The 19,621-nt window shown below is 39.1% G+C and overlaps 1 protein-coding gene across 1 annotated transcript in view; it reads left to right on the forward strand.

Annotated features, from left to right (window-relative positions):
- poc1b (POC1 centriolar protein B) overlaps positions 1-18,072 on the forward strand; it is a 35,044-nt gene extending 16,972 nt beyond the window's left edge. Inside the window, exons 11-12 of the mRNA XM_082159882.1 lie at positions 16,947-17,168; positions 17,559-18,072. Of these exons, the coding sequence (XP_082016008.1) occupies positions 16,947-17,168; positions 17,559-17,696 (360 nt within the window). The 3' untranslated portion in view covers positions 17,697-18,072. The remainder of the gene's footprint in view (positions 1-16,946; positions 17,169-17,558) is intronic.
- Positions 18,073-19,621: the final 1,549 nt, after the last annotated feature.

The raw sequence follows: 19,621 nt of genomic DNA on the forward strand, positions 1-19,621 counted from the left end.
GTCTAACAGTAGTATTCAGGTAAGAAATACTACAGAAATTAAAGTAATCATATGTAAAATAACACTAGATAGTCTTCATTGTAAAATGAAATAAAGATAAATGCTTACAATTAAAGTTACTACAGTTATTTAGTCAAGATACGCCAGTGGTTTTCTCTTTGTCTTTTGATTAACATGACCGACAGCAGCAGGTTTATAAGTCTGCTTTCACTTTTAGAGCTCATGCACAGATCCAATATACTGTTACACAACATGTGTTTTCTCTCAACTATTTACGTTCCAAAAAATGACAGTATTTACCTTAATGCTTGACAAGACAGGCATTTTGACATCATTTTGTATGTTTTTGCCGTTTGAGTGCAATAAGCCACGACAAATAAGCCAATTTGGTACTCACAAGCTGTCTGAGTGGCGGCTTTACATGTGCATCACTTATATACTGTAGATCAGTAGTGTAGGCGCTTTTGGTGTGAGCGCGAAACCTGCGGGAATGACTAAAATTATGCGCACTATTCAACCGGAGCGTATGAGACGAGATACTGCAAAAAAAATAGTCTTGGAACCGTTTCAGATATTTCAGTACCGATACATATCGAAATGTTAATATTTTTGACAACACTAACACACAAATATACACAAACACATTGAATAGCTGGGGCTCATTTGAAGAAAACAATGCTCCTAGATCAGAAAAAGACCAAGTATTTTACTATTGATGGTTTAAAAAAATTGTGAAATGTTTGGGTAATTTAACATAACTACCAAACATTCCAGTTTCTAATATCTTTTTATCTTCATTTACCCCCTGGCTCGTGACAACCTTCCAGACCTCGAGTTAGCATATTCAGACAGTACAGCCCTCTGAAATCTCATTATCTCTTCTTCGTCGGACATTGCATGATTGTATTTTTAGAAACCTGCGTCGCTGCTGGGGGGAAAATTGGTTGCTTGCTTCACCTCTGCTTCCCCCACATCTCCCATGAAGACTGATTTCATCCCACTCGCTCTGCCTCTTCCTCTTTGTGCTATTTACAGACTGCCTCATGTGAGGGCAATGAGTTAGGAAACACGCTTAACAAACGCTTCGCTGATGTCCCTGATTTTGCATGGATCAATCGGATTAGCCAGAATCAAATTACAGAATGTGTGTCCAGAGCATTGACTGGCACGACAGAAGTCATATGTCCTGCAATGTTCTCTCTGTGTTTTGGAGAGTTGACACTGCCCTCATTTTCTTAATTTTGCTCATCCAGATGTGTTGATGCTTAACTTGGAAAAGTCGTTAGTATACAATACAATATACATATTAGAGGGTTTACGTCATGCATGGAAATTGCATGAAGTGTAGACACAGGTGATTACTACTTAAATCTGGCTAGACAAACTATATGCTTCCAAATTACCACTCTACCAATGTTCTAGGAATGGGCAGGATGGTCATCCAGTGGTGGCGGATGCTGACTTTCCTGAGTGTGTTTTAACATATTGTGTTTAGCATGCAAATCAACTTATTTCTTCTTCTGGCCAGTAATTTAGATTTCTACTTGCCCTGGCAACTTTTTTTCTGAGCTCAACAACATACAAAAATTGTTGACATTTGTCCCCCCCCCCCCCTTTGTGGAACAAAAACAGCTGTTCTGGAGTACTGTTGGGGTTATAAAGGGGTCATCAGGCCAAGTGATGACCACAAGTAAGTGAAGTCATTATGGAGATCACTCAGCAGGAGCCCTAGTTGAATCAGGAAGAGCCACTTTGAATTTGAAATTACTGCATTGTTGAATTCACTTTGGATCGGGAAAATCCTCTATTGCAGGCATTGTTCTGTTGTGGTCATTGTCGTAAGTATCAGATTAAAATGAGAAAAGTTGTTTTACGCCTACTCTGGTCTTCTGCATCCCCTTTTAACACTGGAATCATTTTATTGACTTGCTATAAAAAGCCTTGCGTTTCTGGTGAACTGCAGTAATGGTTCTCCACTGCTTGACAACCTTTGGTATTACCATGCAAAAGCACAAGTGTAAACAGCTGCTCTCACTTTATCAGTGGGGGGATCTGCTTGCCCTCAGCCTAACCTTTAAGTAGGTGATGGAAGAATTGTGGAGGAATGGCGTTGGGGACTCTCTCATGTTTACTTACCTAAGTGCGTCTACATTTTTTCCAAGCCAACACTGGAAAACATCCACCTCTTCTGCTGCTCCTCTTTCCCATCATTCTCTTGACCTGCATTGACCCTCTCGAAGCAGCAGTGGGGTCAGGTGTCAGGCTCGAAGCTCAAGTTCCAATGCGTTCTGGACATGCCTCACCATTTTCTCTTCCTGTTTTTCCCCCCACCTAACTGATATCCATCACTGTAGCATTTGGAATAGCGATGTCAGTGTTTTTTTGGCTAGGGTTAAAATTAGCCACTAGTTTCACACCTTTCAAGTAGTAGGTGTATGTGATACCCCAGAGATGCCCAAAACTCTGTTCTGGTTTCACTGCTACTATCTGCTTCTGTCTGGAAAATGATGGGCTGTCTACTTAGCCTCTGAGAAAAGCATGTCATAGTCTGAGCTTAAGTGTCATGTTTTTAACATCCTCTCTGGCACTGGAAAAAATAGGATTCCATCTCATTTTCAGATGACACGGTTCATTCTTAGAAGCTCATCATCATCATCATCATCATCATCACTACTATTACTGCTAATAACAATAATAATAATAATATATAAATAATGAATCATGCTTAAAATATAATTATTAATGCTGTTACTACTACTACTATTTATACTACTATTTTTATATATATATATATATATATATATATATATATATATGACAATCTTATAAAGTGTGGTACTGATATACTGTATTTTGCAATCCTAATTCTAAAGAAATTTTCAAATCCAAATCAATATATATCAGTTGTTAATAGATAGACAGTGAAGTCTGCCATTAGTTTAAAGTCTAAACATGATCAGAATTAGTCGTTTGGTCTTTTTATTATGAATGCATTTAATTGTGTTTCTCAACTTCACTTAAAAGGTAGAGGTGACTTTTTATCTCTTAATGCAACATTAATGGAATGCACAGGCCTCTTGAGGCCAAAAGTTTGAGCAGACTTCTCTAAAGATGTAGGTTAACTTTGGACTAATAGGTTTTCTAAGGAATCAATTTGTGGGAACTCACAAAGAAAGTGGCCAATACAGGCGTGATTTCTCTGTGAATGGCCTAATCGGCTTGCACTAGAATGAAAAGGTTTCACTGTTTCACTTTAGTTTGTTGGCCGTGCTGCTTAAGCAACACCTTGCATCAGCTTACAACCAGACAGATAGCCTCTTTGTAAGTCTGGGATAAAGTGAGACGGCATGAGATCTCGCTGTATGCTAAAGTCTGTCGATTGAACCTGAATTGCTCACAGAAAGCAACGTCCATATTCAATATCCTTGATTTTCCAATTATACATTTTAAAAACCTTATTTATACACACACACACACACCAAGCAGAAAGTGGAAGAGTGCACCTGTAGTTTTACATTTTCAATTTGAATTGCAGATGTCATACCTATTTAGAGCAACAGGAAGCTCTTCTCACTAATCTGCCGCCTCTGGCACCGGCTCATATGAGAGGAAGCGCAGGGGAGCCTTGATATTCTGCTTTATGGGGTTGACCTAGAGATATGCTGCACTCGAGCTTGTGGCTTTTTTCACATGGTGACACTATTCTGAGACTCCCCGCCACTGATATCATCTCCCCTCTGCTTGTTCATCATTGCCTCATTTCTCCAGTGGCACGGGGGAAAATGAGAGCATCTAGTGGGGAAGCTTCTGGAGATACTATGATGGTTACCTTGATTTACAAAGGGTATGATGTTAGTATGTTGCTAAAGTAATAGAGCAATACTCTTATAAAAGTAGGGATGCATGACATATCTGTATATATTGGTTATCAGAAGATTTTAGTGCTTTTTCAAGGCAGTTTAATTAAAGTTTTTGAATCAGCCTTGTGGAACAGTGTTTCTTAGGAACAACAGTCGCCAGCCCATGTGGCTCTCAGGCTGATTTGACGTGAAGGTTCTGTCCGTCCGGTTTAGGGAGTAACGGTGGAGTTGAGAGGTGGCATGCTGAGACTGAGGCTCCCTGACGGAGCTCGGTGAAGGGCACAGGCTCAGCTGGACCCCATGCCACCTGCTGCTGTAGCTGTCAATCAAACTGCTGAACTTTCACTCTGTCCGCACTCTTTGCTGCAGTGCTGCAAGCTTATAAGCTGGAAATAGTGAGGAATACATACTAAGACACTTTCTACTCCACTCTGCTTTTGAGAAAAGGGATTAAAAATGAGGGAATCTTGTATGTGTTTTTGATCCGTTGATTTGCAGATTAAATGCAGCATTTAGTATTCATTACTGGCTCATGCTTAGGACGTTTCCGCCTGTTCTACTTGTTTGTTTTATGTATTAAGCACTGTAATACGGAAATTATTTATTTCCATGCCTGCTGAGTGCGTCGTTTGGCATGTGTCGCAGAGAGGGGTAAATATTTTAAAAGTGGATAATTCTTTGAAAGCGGATTTAAAATAGGTTAATGATACGAAAAGATGCCTGACAGACTCTTGCGAGGGACGCCGCCCGTCTGCCAGTATTCGACTCAGCGGGGAACAGAAAAACAAGCAGGCGAGAAAGTGCAAGAACAAATCTGTAGTCCATAGTAAATATGAAGACTACATAATAATGAATTTAAATGAATTTCTCAGAGAATACATTTTTATTCCCCTTCTGAATATCATACATTGCAAATTACTCAAAGGTACCTACAATAGGGCAACAGCTAGGGGTGCACGAAACGACTAATTTGACTTTCGTTTAAAATTAAGTTTTGCAACCGACTAGTCTGAAACCAAGAAACACCCAAAAGACATTAAGCACTTGGCATGTTTGGTACGATTAAACAAACTGGTGCGATTGCTCTGTTAGTGCGGTTCATTTGAATAAATGTGAACGCTGCCATCCGAACCCTGGTGGACAGCAAACAAGTGGACCTAGACCGCTGAAAAGATGCTTCCAAAAAAATCTCTGGTGTAATATGAATGCAACACAGACCAAAGACATGTAAACGCACACAAAACAGAACCCAAAAAGGAAATAATGCTCAAGCGTAGGCCCTACCTGTTTTTATCGCCATAGTCGCGATGTTGCCCATCACAGTTCGGTACAGGCATCAGAACCACATCTCCCTGCAGCAGATCTTCGTTTGTGTGTGTGACGGAGGGATTCCTGCTGCTGTTTTGTCTCCTTTACACATTTTATTAGCCTTTCACGAGTTGTCAGCTCCATCATATGTACGTGCATACGGCGAGCGCATTTAGCCCAGTGCACGGCATTGTTCCATTGCTAAACATGTCATAAAAGCCTTTTTTTTTTTTATCTTTAGATTTGGTGTTAAAAATGACTGTGTGAATGCTAAGCGAACCAGGACTAAATGTGTTATTTTCTTTTTTTGGTCTGTAACTTGTAAAACTTAAAAAAAAATTCCCCGTGCTCGTCTTTCGAGTGGTCAAAACGCATGCGAGATCTGTAAAAAGAAAAAGATTTTTTTTCTTCTCCAGATACACTTTTGAAAATAATGTATTGTTAATGTATTATCAGCAGCATTTATAAGCAAGTAATTTGATACCAACAATTCTCCAATAATTGCCACTCAAGTACACCTTAAACACAGGGGCCACCGCTCAGCTTCTGTTCCTTTTCCAACCCTTTTTCCAATTTAGCGTTCAGCAGTCTACTTCACAGCAATAGTTCTTGTGTTCACATCTGATAGCATTTGAGGTGCACCAACTCATCTCTTTTCAGCACCAGCATGTCATGATTTTGTGAACAGCGGGTAGTGCCTCTCTAATCGCAATGTTCTGTTGTAATTCAAATGCATTTGGATCATTGCAGAGACCATGGGCTTTGGACCAGGTCATTTCTAACAGTGTCCCACTCTTAAATGGAAAATCCACAGCATTCTGGCTCTGTCTGAACCACAGTCGTGCACAGCTGCCGTTGAGCAAGAGAATTAAAAAATTTAAGCAGAAGTGGGTGATTGAGAGAGAGGAAGAACTAGAAGAGGAGGGGGTGAGATCGGAAACAAATGTGCTGACCGCATCTTAAAATAAGTGGAAGTGCAGTGAGAATGGCGACAGGTTGGGACAAAATGTTAGAAAAAAGAAGAAGAAAAAAAACTATTTTAATTACACAATGTGTGCCAATTGTTACTATTATTATATTTAAATTGCAGCATCTTGTACTATTAGCTGTGTTTTTTTTAAACACCAAGTCAAAGTAATCAACTTTATATCCTGTTTTATATAATTATCATATATATATAATATATTACATATAATTAAATTATATGTAAAAAAATAAAAATTAATTAGTTAAAAATAAAATAAACATATTTTTAATATAAAACATGTTATTTTTTCATTAACATTGATTTATTTGTATTTTTTATTTAATTTTATTTATAATTGATCAAAAAATTGGATAATTGAAAAGTGGATAGCATTGAAATTAGGAAAAGGAGCATTGGGTAGAACTATCGAACATAGGACCATATTCTGTCACGTCCAGCCCAAATTAAACAATGCTGGCCACTTTCATCGTAATGCAACTGACAGTCACCCACTTGCATGTCATATAATGTTAATCCCACTTTCTTTTCACACATTTTATGAGAGTTTTATATGACAACTCTATAACACCATCAAATCTCCCAATGTCACTTACGATTGCACAACGTGCCACATGTACAGCACACGGCCTTTATGTGTCAAGTATTTTTACGGCATGGTAGTACATCATGTTCTCATTTAACCTTGTGCAAGTGTTTTCTTATCTATTTTTTCTCCCACACTTAAAAGAGCATTTGATTATGAAGCCACAACAAGCAAAAGAGAGGATGTGGACTCTCTTGGTGTGAACAGTTTGTCAATGGGGGTTGGATCCAACACGTCTCAATGAGGTGTCAGTTGGCGGCGTGATATCTCCTGCTGATAGCAAAGCTTTTACAGTCCATGCTGTTGACCCTGGCGTTAATCATTGGCTGTAAGATCAGTATGGTTGTGCATAAAAGCCAAGATAAGCATGGTGCTTTAGTGTTCATTGGGCAGCTTGTGTTTTTTTATTGCAGTTTTGGATTTCCAATGCCGTTGGACTTTGCCAATAATTTTTTTCTTCTTTTTCTCATCTTGCTTATGCAGCCTGGCAGATATGTGCTATGAGTGTCAGCATGTGTTTGCTCATAACCAAGTTTTTCTATAAATGGTTTGGGGGTCTATGAAATCTAAATATGCTTACAGTATATGTATAATATATGTTTTAATTTACTAAATATTATCAAATTATAATCAATTTTATTTTAATTTTTAATATAATTCATTATGTTTATGTATTTGTTTATTTTTATCATAGACATGTTTGATTTTATTTTATTTTGTGATTTCGCTAACTCAACTAACATGACCTCCTTATCCCTTTTTTCTGTTTGGCTTCTTGACAGATTGCAACAGAAGTGAGATGGGGTGACAGGGAAGGAAGTATAGTACAGGGAGCTGAAAGTATCATAAAAGTAGTCAATGAGACTTGAGTGGCATATTTTTCTCAAAGCCATCAGCTTTGCAGGATCAGATTGAATCAGTGAGTTGAACTCAAGAACTGAATCAGTCTGATTGGTGAACGAATCATTCTGACTCAAACTCCCCATACCTCTCTGTTTTCCTCATCCCTGCATGACCCACATCCAGGGTGCTCTTAGCCAGCGGAAGGCAGTAATAATCAATTACCCACAGGGAGAACTGTGACATCAGTTACTCAAAGACAGCCGAATTTAATTTCCTGCCCTCCATCCGCCGCGTAATGCCATGTTAATGGTTTCCTGCTTAGAAACATTACGGCTGCCACAACGGGCATCAATTTGTATCTGCTGCGAGCTGCGCCACAGTGAGCTGATCTGAGCCAAACACACACTTTTCTCTGTGTGTGGACTGTAGAATTTAGACTGTACACTGAACTTGCCTTCTCTACTGATTTATTTTTTCAGATGGTATTTCAGCAAACAAGGCGTATATCTTGTATTTTCTGTCAACTCAGAAACAGCTATGTTTGATTTGTGAGTGAATCACTCTTTTGAGTCAGTTATTTCAAACAAGTTAGAAAATAAGTCTAAATCCCTTTAAGTCTGAATCAATCTGACTGTTTTATAAGAAATTAGAAGGAAAAATATATATATTTAGCTTAAATGTAGCATTTAGTATGTAGTATTTGTTTTGTCTTGTAGTTTATACTGTACCTAGATTGTAAAAATAGATTTTTCAAACTTTTAAATAAAGATTATTTAAGTACGTTTTACAAGAAAATACTATTTCAGTTTTCAAAATTTCACATTTAATTAGTGTGTTGTTTGCGGTTTACCCAGAAGACTAATTTGCCACTGGTTCCTTTGAGATTGTTTTTATAATAGGGCTTTCCAATTTATGATTAAAATAAGGTCTGTGGTAAACATAAGTTGACTATACTTGGACACCCCAAATGTTCTCATCTAGTTACTTATTAGAAACATATAGGTTTCTTTTTAATTATTATTAACATAATAGCTTCAAAATTCGCATTTTCAATATGTGGGTCTAATTTCTGTTGTAGAACAAAACATTCTAGTTTCATCAACTGATGTATAAAAACCCATAGGAAAATCTTGAGGGAACTACTGGCGAATTAGTCGTCTGGGATTTTACGTCATATCAGCGTCACTCAATTGTCTATGAAATTTCCTTGCAATTTCGGAGTGAAAATTGTTTCTACACCAATTTTTTTCCCCAGTGTAGTTACTTTGTGTAAATAAATTTTTGCTTTTGAATAGTTGGTAGCTTAGCTAGCTTCTTTTTCTTTTAATCCCAACACCGAGGCTGACTTTGTGTCATGCTAAGCCTGTTTTTAAGTTCGATATATTTATCCACTCCTAAAGTAGCATTTTACCCGAGGATAGTAAACGAATTTCTGTTTGTCTATGTTATAATGAATTAAAATAGTGCATAAACTGTACCTTCAAGACTTAACCTTCAGTTTTCTCACTGTGACTCATCTTTGCCTACTCCGAGAGGCTAAATTTCCTCCTACACATCCTCAGTTGACACCACTACCACCTACAATGAAGCCTGTATGTTTAACCTTGCCTGTATTCCTGGCAACAGGGCGCAAAAAATATAACAAAAGGAGCTGCGTTCCAGACAAAACAAGCGTTTCAGGCAGCGAACTTCGGTCGCTCTCGCAAGGTCATTTAATGCTGAATTTTTCCATCACGACTCTGCCGAGTACCGGGAGTCACAGGCACTTGAGTGAAAAATGAATGCAGATGTTTGAATGTTGTAGAATGTGCTTGATAGGGAAATGATGGACATGGTTTCCGAGAACTTGGTCGATTACAAAATTCTTGTCATCTTTTTTTCCTGTTCCTATTTTCTAAATCAGCATATTAGATTGATTTCTGAAGGATCATGTGACACTGAAGACTGCAGTAATGGCTGCTAAAAAGCTTTTATTCACAGGAAATTTCATTTTAAAATTATAATCATATTTACCTGTATTAAAAAGATACTACTACTACTACTACTACTAATAAGTACTAATAAATAAATTAATACTAATACATAAATGAATAATATTTGTATTTAATATTATAACTTACTTATTATTATTATTATTATTATTATTTTTATTTTACACATTTGTTCATTAGGAGTTTATTGGGTTATTAAAGGGATAGTTCACTTTGAAATAAAATTTTGGTATGTTTTAGCTTACCTCAAGGGCATCCAAGATGTAGGTGTCTTTTTTTCCGCAGTAGTTTCAATTTTGAAATGTTTAGGTCAAACCGTTCTTGTCTGTCAGTCATATAATGCAGGTCGATGGTCACTGTCTCAAAGAGCATGCACAGAGTCCAAATTAAAACAATTCCCCGTCGTCCAAATTAAACAATTCCCCATCGTAAGTACACATTGATGGCCCAAGACACGAAACGAGCGGTTTGTGTGAGAAAACGAACAGTATTTATATCGTTTTTACCTCTTGAACACAGCCACGTCCAAGTGATCTGAGAGCGCGGGCGGGTATAGATATATACACTAGATGTCGCATTGGCTAATGCGAAACCGTTAACCGTAAAAACGATATAAATACTGTTCGTTTTCTCACACAAACCGCTCGTTTCGTGTCTTGGGCCATCAATGTGTACTTACGATGGGGAATTGTTTAATTTGGACTCTGTGCATGCTCTTTGAGACAGTGACCATAGACCTGCATTATATGACTGACAGACAAGAACGGTTTGACCTAAAAATATCAAAATTGAAACTACTGCGGAAAAAAAGACACCTACATCTTGGATGCCCTTGAGGTAAGCTAAAACATACCAAAATTTAATTTCAAAGGTAACTATCCCTTTAATTAGGGTGACCATATTCCAGGTCATGTCCGGCCGGGATTTCGAGATCGCCCAAAATATCCGCGATTCGGCTTTTGCTTTCTCGTCGCCATTCATTTTGTTTACATGTACACCTTTTGATTCAGTAGTACTGAATTACTTCCGATTGGTTAATCTGAATGTAGTGTTTACATGAACACTAAACAAGTGATCGGTTGATGTGCGTTCTAGCATTGCTAAGAAAATTCCTGTGTTTTCGTCTCGATCGGGATCCGTGTGAATCAGAATGCATGACCTGCAAAGCTGGCACGTACGTGTCAGTGTCAAATAACGTAATAATGTAAACATAATGAATGGTGACTGTAGAAAGCAAAAGCCGAATCCCGGGCATTTTGGGCGATCTCGAAATCCTGGCCAGATATGTCCTGGTTAAACAGGACGTATGGTCACCCTACCTTTAATGTGCTTCTAATGTTCAAGATGTGATGGAATGAGTGTCTTCCCTCATGTCGGCGTCACCCGACCTACTCGATGCCCACTCACCACAAGGACACGTTGCCCTCCTTCATACACGGGACACATTGTTTTAATTTTCCATAAGTTTCGGTTTTGTTATTTTTGGGGCGTTTGGAACCATTTAGGTGTGTGTGTGAGCGTGAATGCGCCTGATGACTCCTCCAGTCTGTGGGATCTGAAACTGTGCCTCCAATAGGAATTGGGTCAGAACACCGCATCCGTCATCCCTCTTTACCCTTTTTGTGGAGGGATCCCCCATTTTCTTCAAACGAGGGCTTCTGATTTGAGTTCCACCAGTCGAATTTATGCTTTTGATTCTAATTAAATGAATTACAAAGAATCCCCTAATGATATTACATCATTCAGTCTGATCGTTTTTAAATCCATTCTTTTTATTCCAGATACATTTATTCAGTGCATCCTGGTTTGCATAATCGAGTTATATCATATCCTGTGGACTTGGCATTTAGTGGTTTCAGGTCACTGGTGGTATCGGCACTCATTGTGAACACGGCTCATGAAGAGCAGATGAGAGTGTACCGACAGCGATCTGCAGGTTTTATTGCTGTGTTTGGTTGTGTTGTTCCCGATGAGGGCGTACACTTCAGTCACAATTGAAATGTGACATAACCACTTAGTCACAGAGCTGGTTATAAAATGCTGCAGTTTTGTGGTATCTCTGAAAACGGATATTTATCTTCCCTGAAGCCAACGTGTGGGCGAGCGAATGGTGGTTTGATACGAGAACAGACGGAGAGGGAAAAAGGAAGCGTCTGCTTCCCCTACCATAGCGTGCAGGAGCCATCTCTGATATTCCAGTTTTTCAGTACTTCTTTTCATCTGGAAGACTAACCAAACAGCTTTTCTTTTGAAGCCCAGGGTCAGGTTTTGCGTGTACATGCATGTGTTTGTTCGTGTCGAAAGTGTGTGTTTCTCATTTTGGGATAAAGACCCATTTCAAAGCCCATTTCCTGAGCACCGATACACACCAAAGCAAAAGCAGGTCCTCTGTGGGCTTCACCCATAACCTGACCTTCTATGTGAAGCTCATGGTGCTGCAGACAGCTGTGGTTTTGGTCCCCTGACAGGATATGGCCTACATTCAGAGTGACAAGTGTTGGTTTCACTTTTCCACTAGGCCAGCCAGCATGAGGGTCAAATACACCATATAATAAAGAAGTCAGGCTTGGCTTGCAAAAATAGCCGTCATCAAAATCAGTGAAGTAGGACATGTGCAAATATGATAACATGACATAGCTGTGCTGGGATTTTTAACTATAATGAACTGTCATTCACAAGTCTATTTTTGTGTGTGTGTGTGTGTTTGTCTGTCTGTCTGTTTGGATTTAAATAGGCAAATGCTTAAGAGTCTATGATTGGATCATTATTGCAGTGATTATTATGTTTCTAGCATGTTATACATTTGGCAACAGTTCTTCTAACCCTAATTGATGGTGTGTAGCTTTTGATTTCTTAAACAACCACGTAAGACGACACATGGCCATATTCCAGGATGACAATATCAAGATGCATCAGGCTCAAATTGTGAAAGAATGGTTAGGAGGAAGCATGAAGATGTGCTGGAGTAGACTTAACTGGTTGCTTGACTTTTGTTATTTCCATCAAGAGGTGCATACATTTTTGGTCATGATCATATATTGACAATCCAAGAGTCAAGCACTCTGTAAAGTCTCCTCCAGCACATCCCAAAGACTTTCAATGAATTTAAGGTCTGGATTCATGTGCAAAAAAATCTATTTCATGCTTCGGGTTAGAATAACTGATGCCAAACATATAACATGCAATAATTATTACTGCAATAATGATCCAATCATTGACTCTTAAGCATTTGCCCATTTTAAATCCAAACAGCGACTTTATATATATGGAAGACCATTCACTTAAAAGCAATGAATACTTTTTCAGCATTATTTTAAAAGGTTATGAATCTAAAATTGCTCTTTTCTTTTCCCCCTTCCCTTTCAGTTGTTTCAGAGTCTCAGTTGAGTCTCAAAATTGAGTCTTATTGAGTTCTGGAGCCAGATACTAGCTTAAACCCCATTATAGCCAGCCTTTAGAAGACACTTCACACAGCAGAAACCAGCCTCTGATCCATAGAAAGACTGTTGAAAGAAAAAGATTTGGAGATATTGGGGTATAAAGAGGCTTGCAGGTCAAAGAGCTAATGCCTCCTTCCTTGATCTCAATAAGGATTTCCTTGTACAAGAGAGCTCACTTTAATGGCATTACATGGCATCCTGTGACAAGGAAATATCTTCTGTCACAAGACCAGATCAGTGAGTGGTTTAGTGGCAGTGAGAAGGGGTGCTTATCTTTTAAAAAATAAAATAAATAACCGTTTTGGGACTTTCAGTGCCTATCCTTGAGGACAAGCATACGCTTCTGCAAATGAAGGACATTTGACATTTCTCGCACTGGCACGGACACATCGTTCTAATATTAGCGCTAATGAGGAGCCGATATTGTTGTGAGGGGGCCGTTGAGAAGGTGTCTTCCCATTTCTTAATGAGTAGACGACTAGACACGACTTCAACGGCTGCTCTGATCTTGTCAAGTATCCAGTCATTATGCTCCATTTCCCAGGTGTTCAATGAGGAACGCAGTGATATTTCAAAGGGTTGTTGGGGGGTTTTCGGTGTTGTTTAGGGAGCTCATAAATATTCCCAATGGCCCAGTGAAGTACCTGCTTAGCGGCCAGCAAGCCTGTTGACATAAATTATATCTGCGCTGGCATAAAGACCCTCGGTCTCAGAGCTGAATGAATATGTTCAAACTGTAATGACCCACCTGTCCCCACTTCAAACTTCAGACCGCAACACCGTGTTGGACTGAACACAACAGTTGTTAATAAGGTGCACGTTCTCAGAACGGTCCAGGAAAGATTGAAGTCAGTTCACATATCGCTTACACTGTCACCAAGGGAACAGAATGAGTGTAACTCTTTGTGAGCAACCCCAGGTACCCCTGTTGTCATGGCAACTGGTGAAGCAATCTAGAAGAGGTCACTCATTCACCCTGCAACACAGGATAGTCTCTTGCCTAACCTGATCCCATTGAGTAAGAAACACTAGGCCAAATCTGACCTTTCTGCTTTGGTAAGGCAGCGTTATGTGCGATTAGATATGACAGTTTGAAATACAAGATAACTCTAATGTTAGAGCTGTTTCTGCTTTGAAAAGGTTGCCTCTGATTTTTCTTAGAAACCTTAGAAAAGTCAGATAAATTCATTTTCTTATGCAATAAACTATATATGATTGTGGTTTTTTTAGTGAATCGAACGCATACAGCTTACTATTGTAAGAGTCGCTGGTTGTTCATATTACAATGTGTAGTTAAAGATGCACATTATTAGCTTTGTGTATAGTATTTTCTAATAAAAAAATAATAATAAAAATAAAGTATTCTTATTAAAAAAAATATTAAACTATTTTTTTTAATAGCATCCTATCGATTTCTAAATGATTGATCCTATTGTAGACCATTCATCCATACATGTTTTATTTTTTTAATTTTGAATAATTTTTTTTTTTTTTTCTACATCATAATTTATAATCATAATATAATTACTTGTGATATCATCTTCCGGTGAAACAACAGTCGTCTTTCTGGTGATATATACCGGACTTCTCCAATCATTAAGTCTGCTTAAACCCCGCTCCAGGAAGCTCACATTCATCTGCCTCAATTCTTTCTAAATCAAATACATTTTAATGGAACTATGAGGGAACCAGAATCATTAGGGGTTTTCGCACCAGATGAACATTTTCATAGTTCCTATAACTAATGGCGGAAGTACCTGCTTTTTGTCATGTTCGCAGCGCAGATTCTGGGAACGATTTTAGTTCTAGGAAAGACTTTTGGGGAAACTAAACTAGCTCCTTTTTCAGAGTAGGGTCTGTGTAAGTGTAAATTTCTAGCCTATATATTTACTCAACGAACATGGAAATGGTGATAGATGGACCGACGCCAAAGTAATAGGCACTTATCAACCTTTATGCTAAGGAGGAAATCCAACGTGACTTTGAAGGGACCAAGTAAAACATGATTAAATATTTCTGCTCAGCTAACAACATTGGGCATCAACTATTTTGGGCAAATGCTATAATACTTTTTTGTATACCATTTACTTTCTTTGTTTAACAGTTCTAACTAATACTGTAACGTATTAGGTAGGACTGTTAAACAGATCGTAAACTTAGCTCAGGCTAAGCCGTTCTCAGCACCATCAATATAAAAGTTTGCCGCATCTTCAAAATCAAAGTCCCGCACAACATCCAAAGAGGCAGGACATAAGTGATGGCTTATATGACTTGAAAGTTCCAACTGGCGGTGCGAATGCAACCAGGAAAATGGTCCTAGGGGAACATTTAGTTCTAGGGGGACTGCTTTGGTAGCTAGTTCCTGTAACTTAGTTTCTATAACTACCAGGTGCAAAGGCCCTTATTTTTGAGGAATCTGAGCTGGAACTTTTTTCCTGGTTTGAACCGTTATGTCATGCATACATGTAGACCCCTTACCTTACCTCAGTCATTTTCACAAATGAGACACTGCTACTAGCACCGACGGCATTTTCCAAGGGCTGTTTTCCACTAGGATAGAGAAACTAAACACACACGGAAGAAGATACTAGGTTTGGAGCGTAGCATGATCGAGGTCTGAGCGTGAAGCGTGTAAATGAGGCTAGCAGATGTTTTCCAGATGTGGCTGGTGGGTGCCGGAGGACCCCAGAACCAACCCTTCAACACACTGACAGCTTTGTTCACCTCCTACCCTCCCTTCTTAGGCCGTGATGCTGTCTCTCAGGCCTGAGCTTTGAAGTCAGGACGCTGCACAGGAAGTAAGGGTCTGCAATCGATTTTCTTCCTGCATTAGGGCAGGAATGTATGACCCTCCCCTCCTCCTCCTCGCTTTGTCTCTCTGTTCTGTTCAAGATTTTGGTGGTATGCATGATAGGGTCAGAGGCCCATGTACTGATTTCTGTGTTTCTATCATGTATTGTTAGCAAAAAGATGACTGTGATGTGGTGCATTTTTTCCACGTTCAACTAATTTGTCTACAACAATGAACCTGAAAATTTAAATAATTTACTCAACCTCATTTCATTCCAAACCTGTATGATTAAAAAAAAAAAAAAAAGTTATCTGTGTAATACAAAAGAAGAAATAAAAACATTGTTAGTGATAAATGAAACACCGTTTTGGATGAAAAAATTTTTTTAGGGCCAAAATCAATGACCAACACTTATGTTTAATTAGCGAAAAAGTATAATAGCATTTGCCGTGTGGCCAGTGTTGCTAGCTGAGCAGAAAAAAAACGTTGTTTTCGCTTGGTTCCTTCAAAGTAGTGTTGGATTTCCTCAGCGGTCGTCTGTCCTTCTGTTCTATTGCTCTGTTTTCCATGTTCGTGGAGTAAATAATGCTATAAACTGTGTGTTTACATGTCTTTTTAAAAATGGCGGGTGCCAGTGTTTTGCATGCATTTGGCCAATCAGCGTACACTTACATCACTGGTAGTTCATATTGTGCTGGGTTAGACCCTACTCTGAAGTAGGACCTAATTTAGTACCCCAAAAAGGAGTTCCTATATCTAAAATCATTCCCAGTTCCTGCGGTGCGAACACGGCAAAAACACCATTATTTATAGGAACTATGAAAAGGTTCCTCCGGTGCAAAATCCCCTTTTGAAAGTGATTTGTTTCTTTGAAGCTCCAAAAATGAAAAGAAAAAGGACCATAAAAGTAGTCTTTGTGAGGTCTTATAAAGCCATAAAATAGCTCTGAGTGAGGAAACGACCAAAATGTTATCTACTTTTATGTTGTTTGTTGATTGTTTCATTGGAAATAAGCACCTGGTACATTCTGCTAAACATCCCTTTTGTGTTCTGTATAAGAAAGAAAGTCAAACAGGTTTGGAATGATATAAGTGTGAAAAAATGATAACAGAACTTTTCATTTTGGTTTCCTAATTCCTCAGGATGTAAGGAGCCATGATATTGGCACAAGCAGCAGATATCAGCACATCTCAGGTCGTGACTCAGGTCCAGATCGGACTCATAATCGACCCAAAGAAGGGGAGGATGAAGAAGAAAGGTTTCCTGGTGGCATGACAGCATCTGCAGCGGAGCATTCGGGTATCCCATCAAACCTTACTAGCACTCTGGAGAACATTGTGCAGCAGTTGGACATCCTGACCCAGGTGAACTGCTTTTAGCTCATCTAAGTCTGTTGAATAGTGCTATATTGTCTAGATCTACCCAGCAAATCAGCTTGTTTTTCCTAGTCAAATCTGAAATTTGTTTAAAGATAAGGTCATATTTACTGTTGTTTGACCATTTTTGCGGGTAAAATCAAGTAATTTCATTAGGAATCCATGCAATGGGGAATTTCGTGAGGGTGAAAGATTTCCTCTTGCAGATTTTGCAACAAATTTAAGTTGTTCACGCAAATTTGCTGTGTTGCCTAACAGAAAGTGACTTCTGTGTGAGCTGTGATTCATAAATAGCTACACTAATGGCAACAGACCCTTTTTGTCTACGAAATGTCGCCAATGTGATCGTGCCTTAAACTGTTGGTTTTCATATCTCAGACCGTTGCTGTCCTCGAGGAGCGTCTTACGCTGACCGAAGACAAACTGAGGACATGCCTGGACAACCAGGTCCTGCTTTTGCAACAGACACAACAAGTGGACCGATCTGACGAGGAAACCGAGGGATCCTCTGTGTGAGGGAGACCCAACCCCAGTGGTCCTCACTTCAATGGAAACTTCCTCTGGCCTGCAGAGGGGGACCAAATCCCTTATTCTTTTTTCATTTTAGCTTAAAGACATCCAGCTGTGTCATTCCAAATGAGGACATTGGACTTAACAATGCAAAAAAAAGGACACAAGATGAAAAGACTGAAAGGATCGTACAGCAGTCTCACCCCAAAAAATGTTGTGTTAAGTGGACAGCTGCAGCTAAGACAACATCCCAGTCATGTTTTGACAGCAGCGAGGGAAGAGACTGAAAGAATAGACATGCATGCACAGATTTACTGTATCCAAAGCGGTTTGTGTCTGCTGCATGTATTATGTAAATATAAACCATTATGAATGAATTACAGCACGAGTCTTTGATGCGATTGTGTCCCAGGCAGCATGAATGGCTTGTGCATGTGTATGTAAGAGAGAGAGACTGAGTAAGTGTCCTCAGAGACACTCGCAGTCTTGTTTACTCTTTCTCAATCAGCCACAGCCTTGTGGCTTTCCTCTGGCTGGAGGTCAGACGGAAGCAGGGAGCCAATCGACAGAGGGCCAAGCGGTGCTTGTTTGCTTTGTGTACCACATCCGTCTGTGTGCAGCAGCTCTGCTTAAGTCTTCACAACAGTCTTACATAAAAACAATGCATCCAACAGCAGTGAAAACAAATCATGAAATTATTGATTGGGATACGTGTCCGATCTGCATTATGCGCTTCAGATCTTAAAGTGACAGCAGCCTAATAAACCTGTGGCTGGGATGTCGTTCATTTATGTAAAACAAAGAACAAAAGACAGAGAAAATCACTCACTGCTCATTTTTAGCTTTAATAAGGATTAATCTCTTTTTAAATTGTGAAGTGCTTGATAACTTAATAATATTATTCTACATTATAGTTTTTAATATATTTTTATATTGTAATCATTTCACAGTTAATCTCCAAATTAATGTTAGGTGTGATTAATCGCGATTAATTACAGAAAAATGTGTGATTAATTAGTATATTTTTTTAATCGCTTGATAGGACTAGTTTATATATTCTCTTAAGAATTTGTCATATACACAACAAAAACAATCCAGCATGTGACTGTTGTTGTTACTGCAAAATCCAACCAAACATCTCTCCAACTACTTCCTGTGCAGCACACAGACAGCAGGTGTGCGTGTGACCTCTCTGTGCACAACACGAGTCCCTTGTCTCCGGTGGGGCCCTGAAAAAGGGCTAGAGCAACCAACTTACGAATGAAGAACAAAGAGAAGAGAATGGAAATGTACGCATGTGTGCCTGTGTAAAAGTGGTCTACTCAAGCACGTGTCTGTGCTTATGGATTTGTGCGCATGCACGTTCTTGAAAGACCCACATATGGTAAAGTGGTTGCCTGCTTATGAGGCAAGGGAAGGTAAACATTATCCCCCCCTCAGACATCAGAGGACGAGTTCTTCCTTATGTTAGCCAGAGCTGGCTGCCGTTGAATCAGAGCACTTTTAGGAAATTCCCTCTGACCTTCTGCTCTAGGGAAGAACAGATAAAGATAGAGGAATGGAAAAGAGGTCGCTCGTATTGTTTCTGCAGCGCCACCTGCACAGAATAGACCTGCTCCATTTTTTATTTTTTTTGACGTCTGTTGAGAGGTTTTCTCTTTCAAAAAATATAGATGGTGCGGAAAGTTTAAAGATAGGTATACACCTGTTGTGGGTCGGAGATCTTTCTCGAAGTTTCCGAACTGGTGAGAGAAACCCTGGTTTGAGCAATACAGGATGAGAGAAAACACATTGCTGTCGGACGGTGTATTAAAACTACTTGAAATTTGAGGAGCAGAACTAAATGCAGCTTCCAAGCGTTTTGATCTAGAAGACTGAATTGGATTCACTTGTTTTAGTCTCGTCTTGTCATAAATCCATCATGCACGTAT

This window comes from Leuciscus leuciscus (genome assembly GCF_965113295.1).
Source record: "Leuciscus leuciscus genome assembly, chromosome: 25".
Taxonomy (NCBI): Eukaryota; Metazoa; Chordata; class Actinopteri; order Cypriniformes; family Leuciscidae; genus Leuciscus; species Leuciscus leuciscus.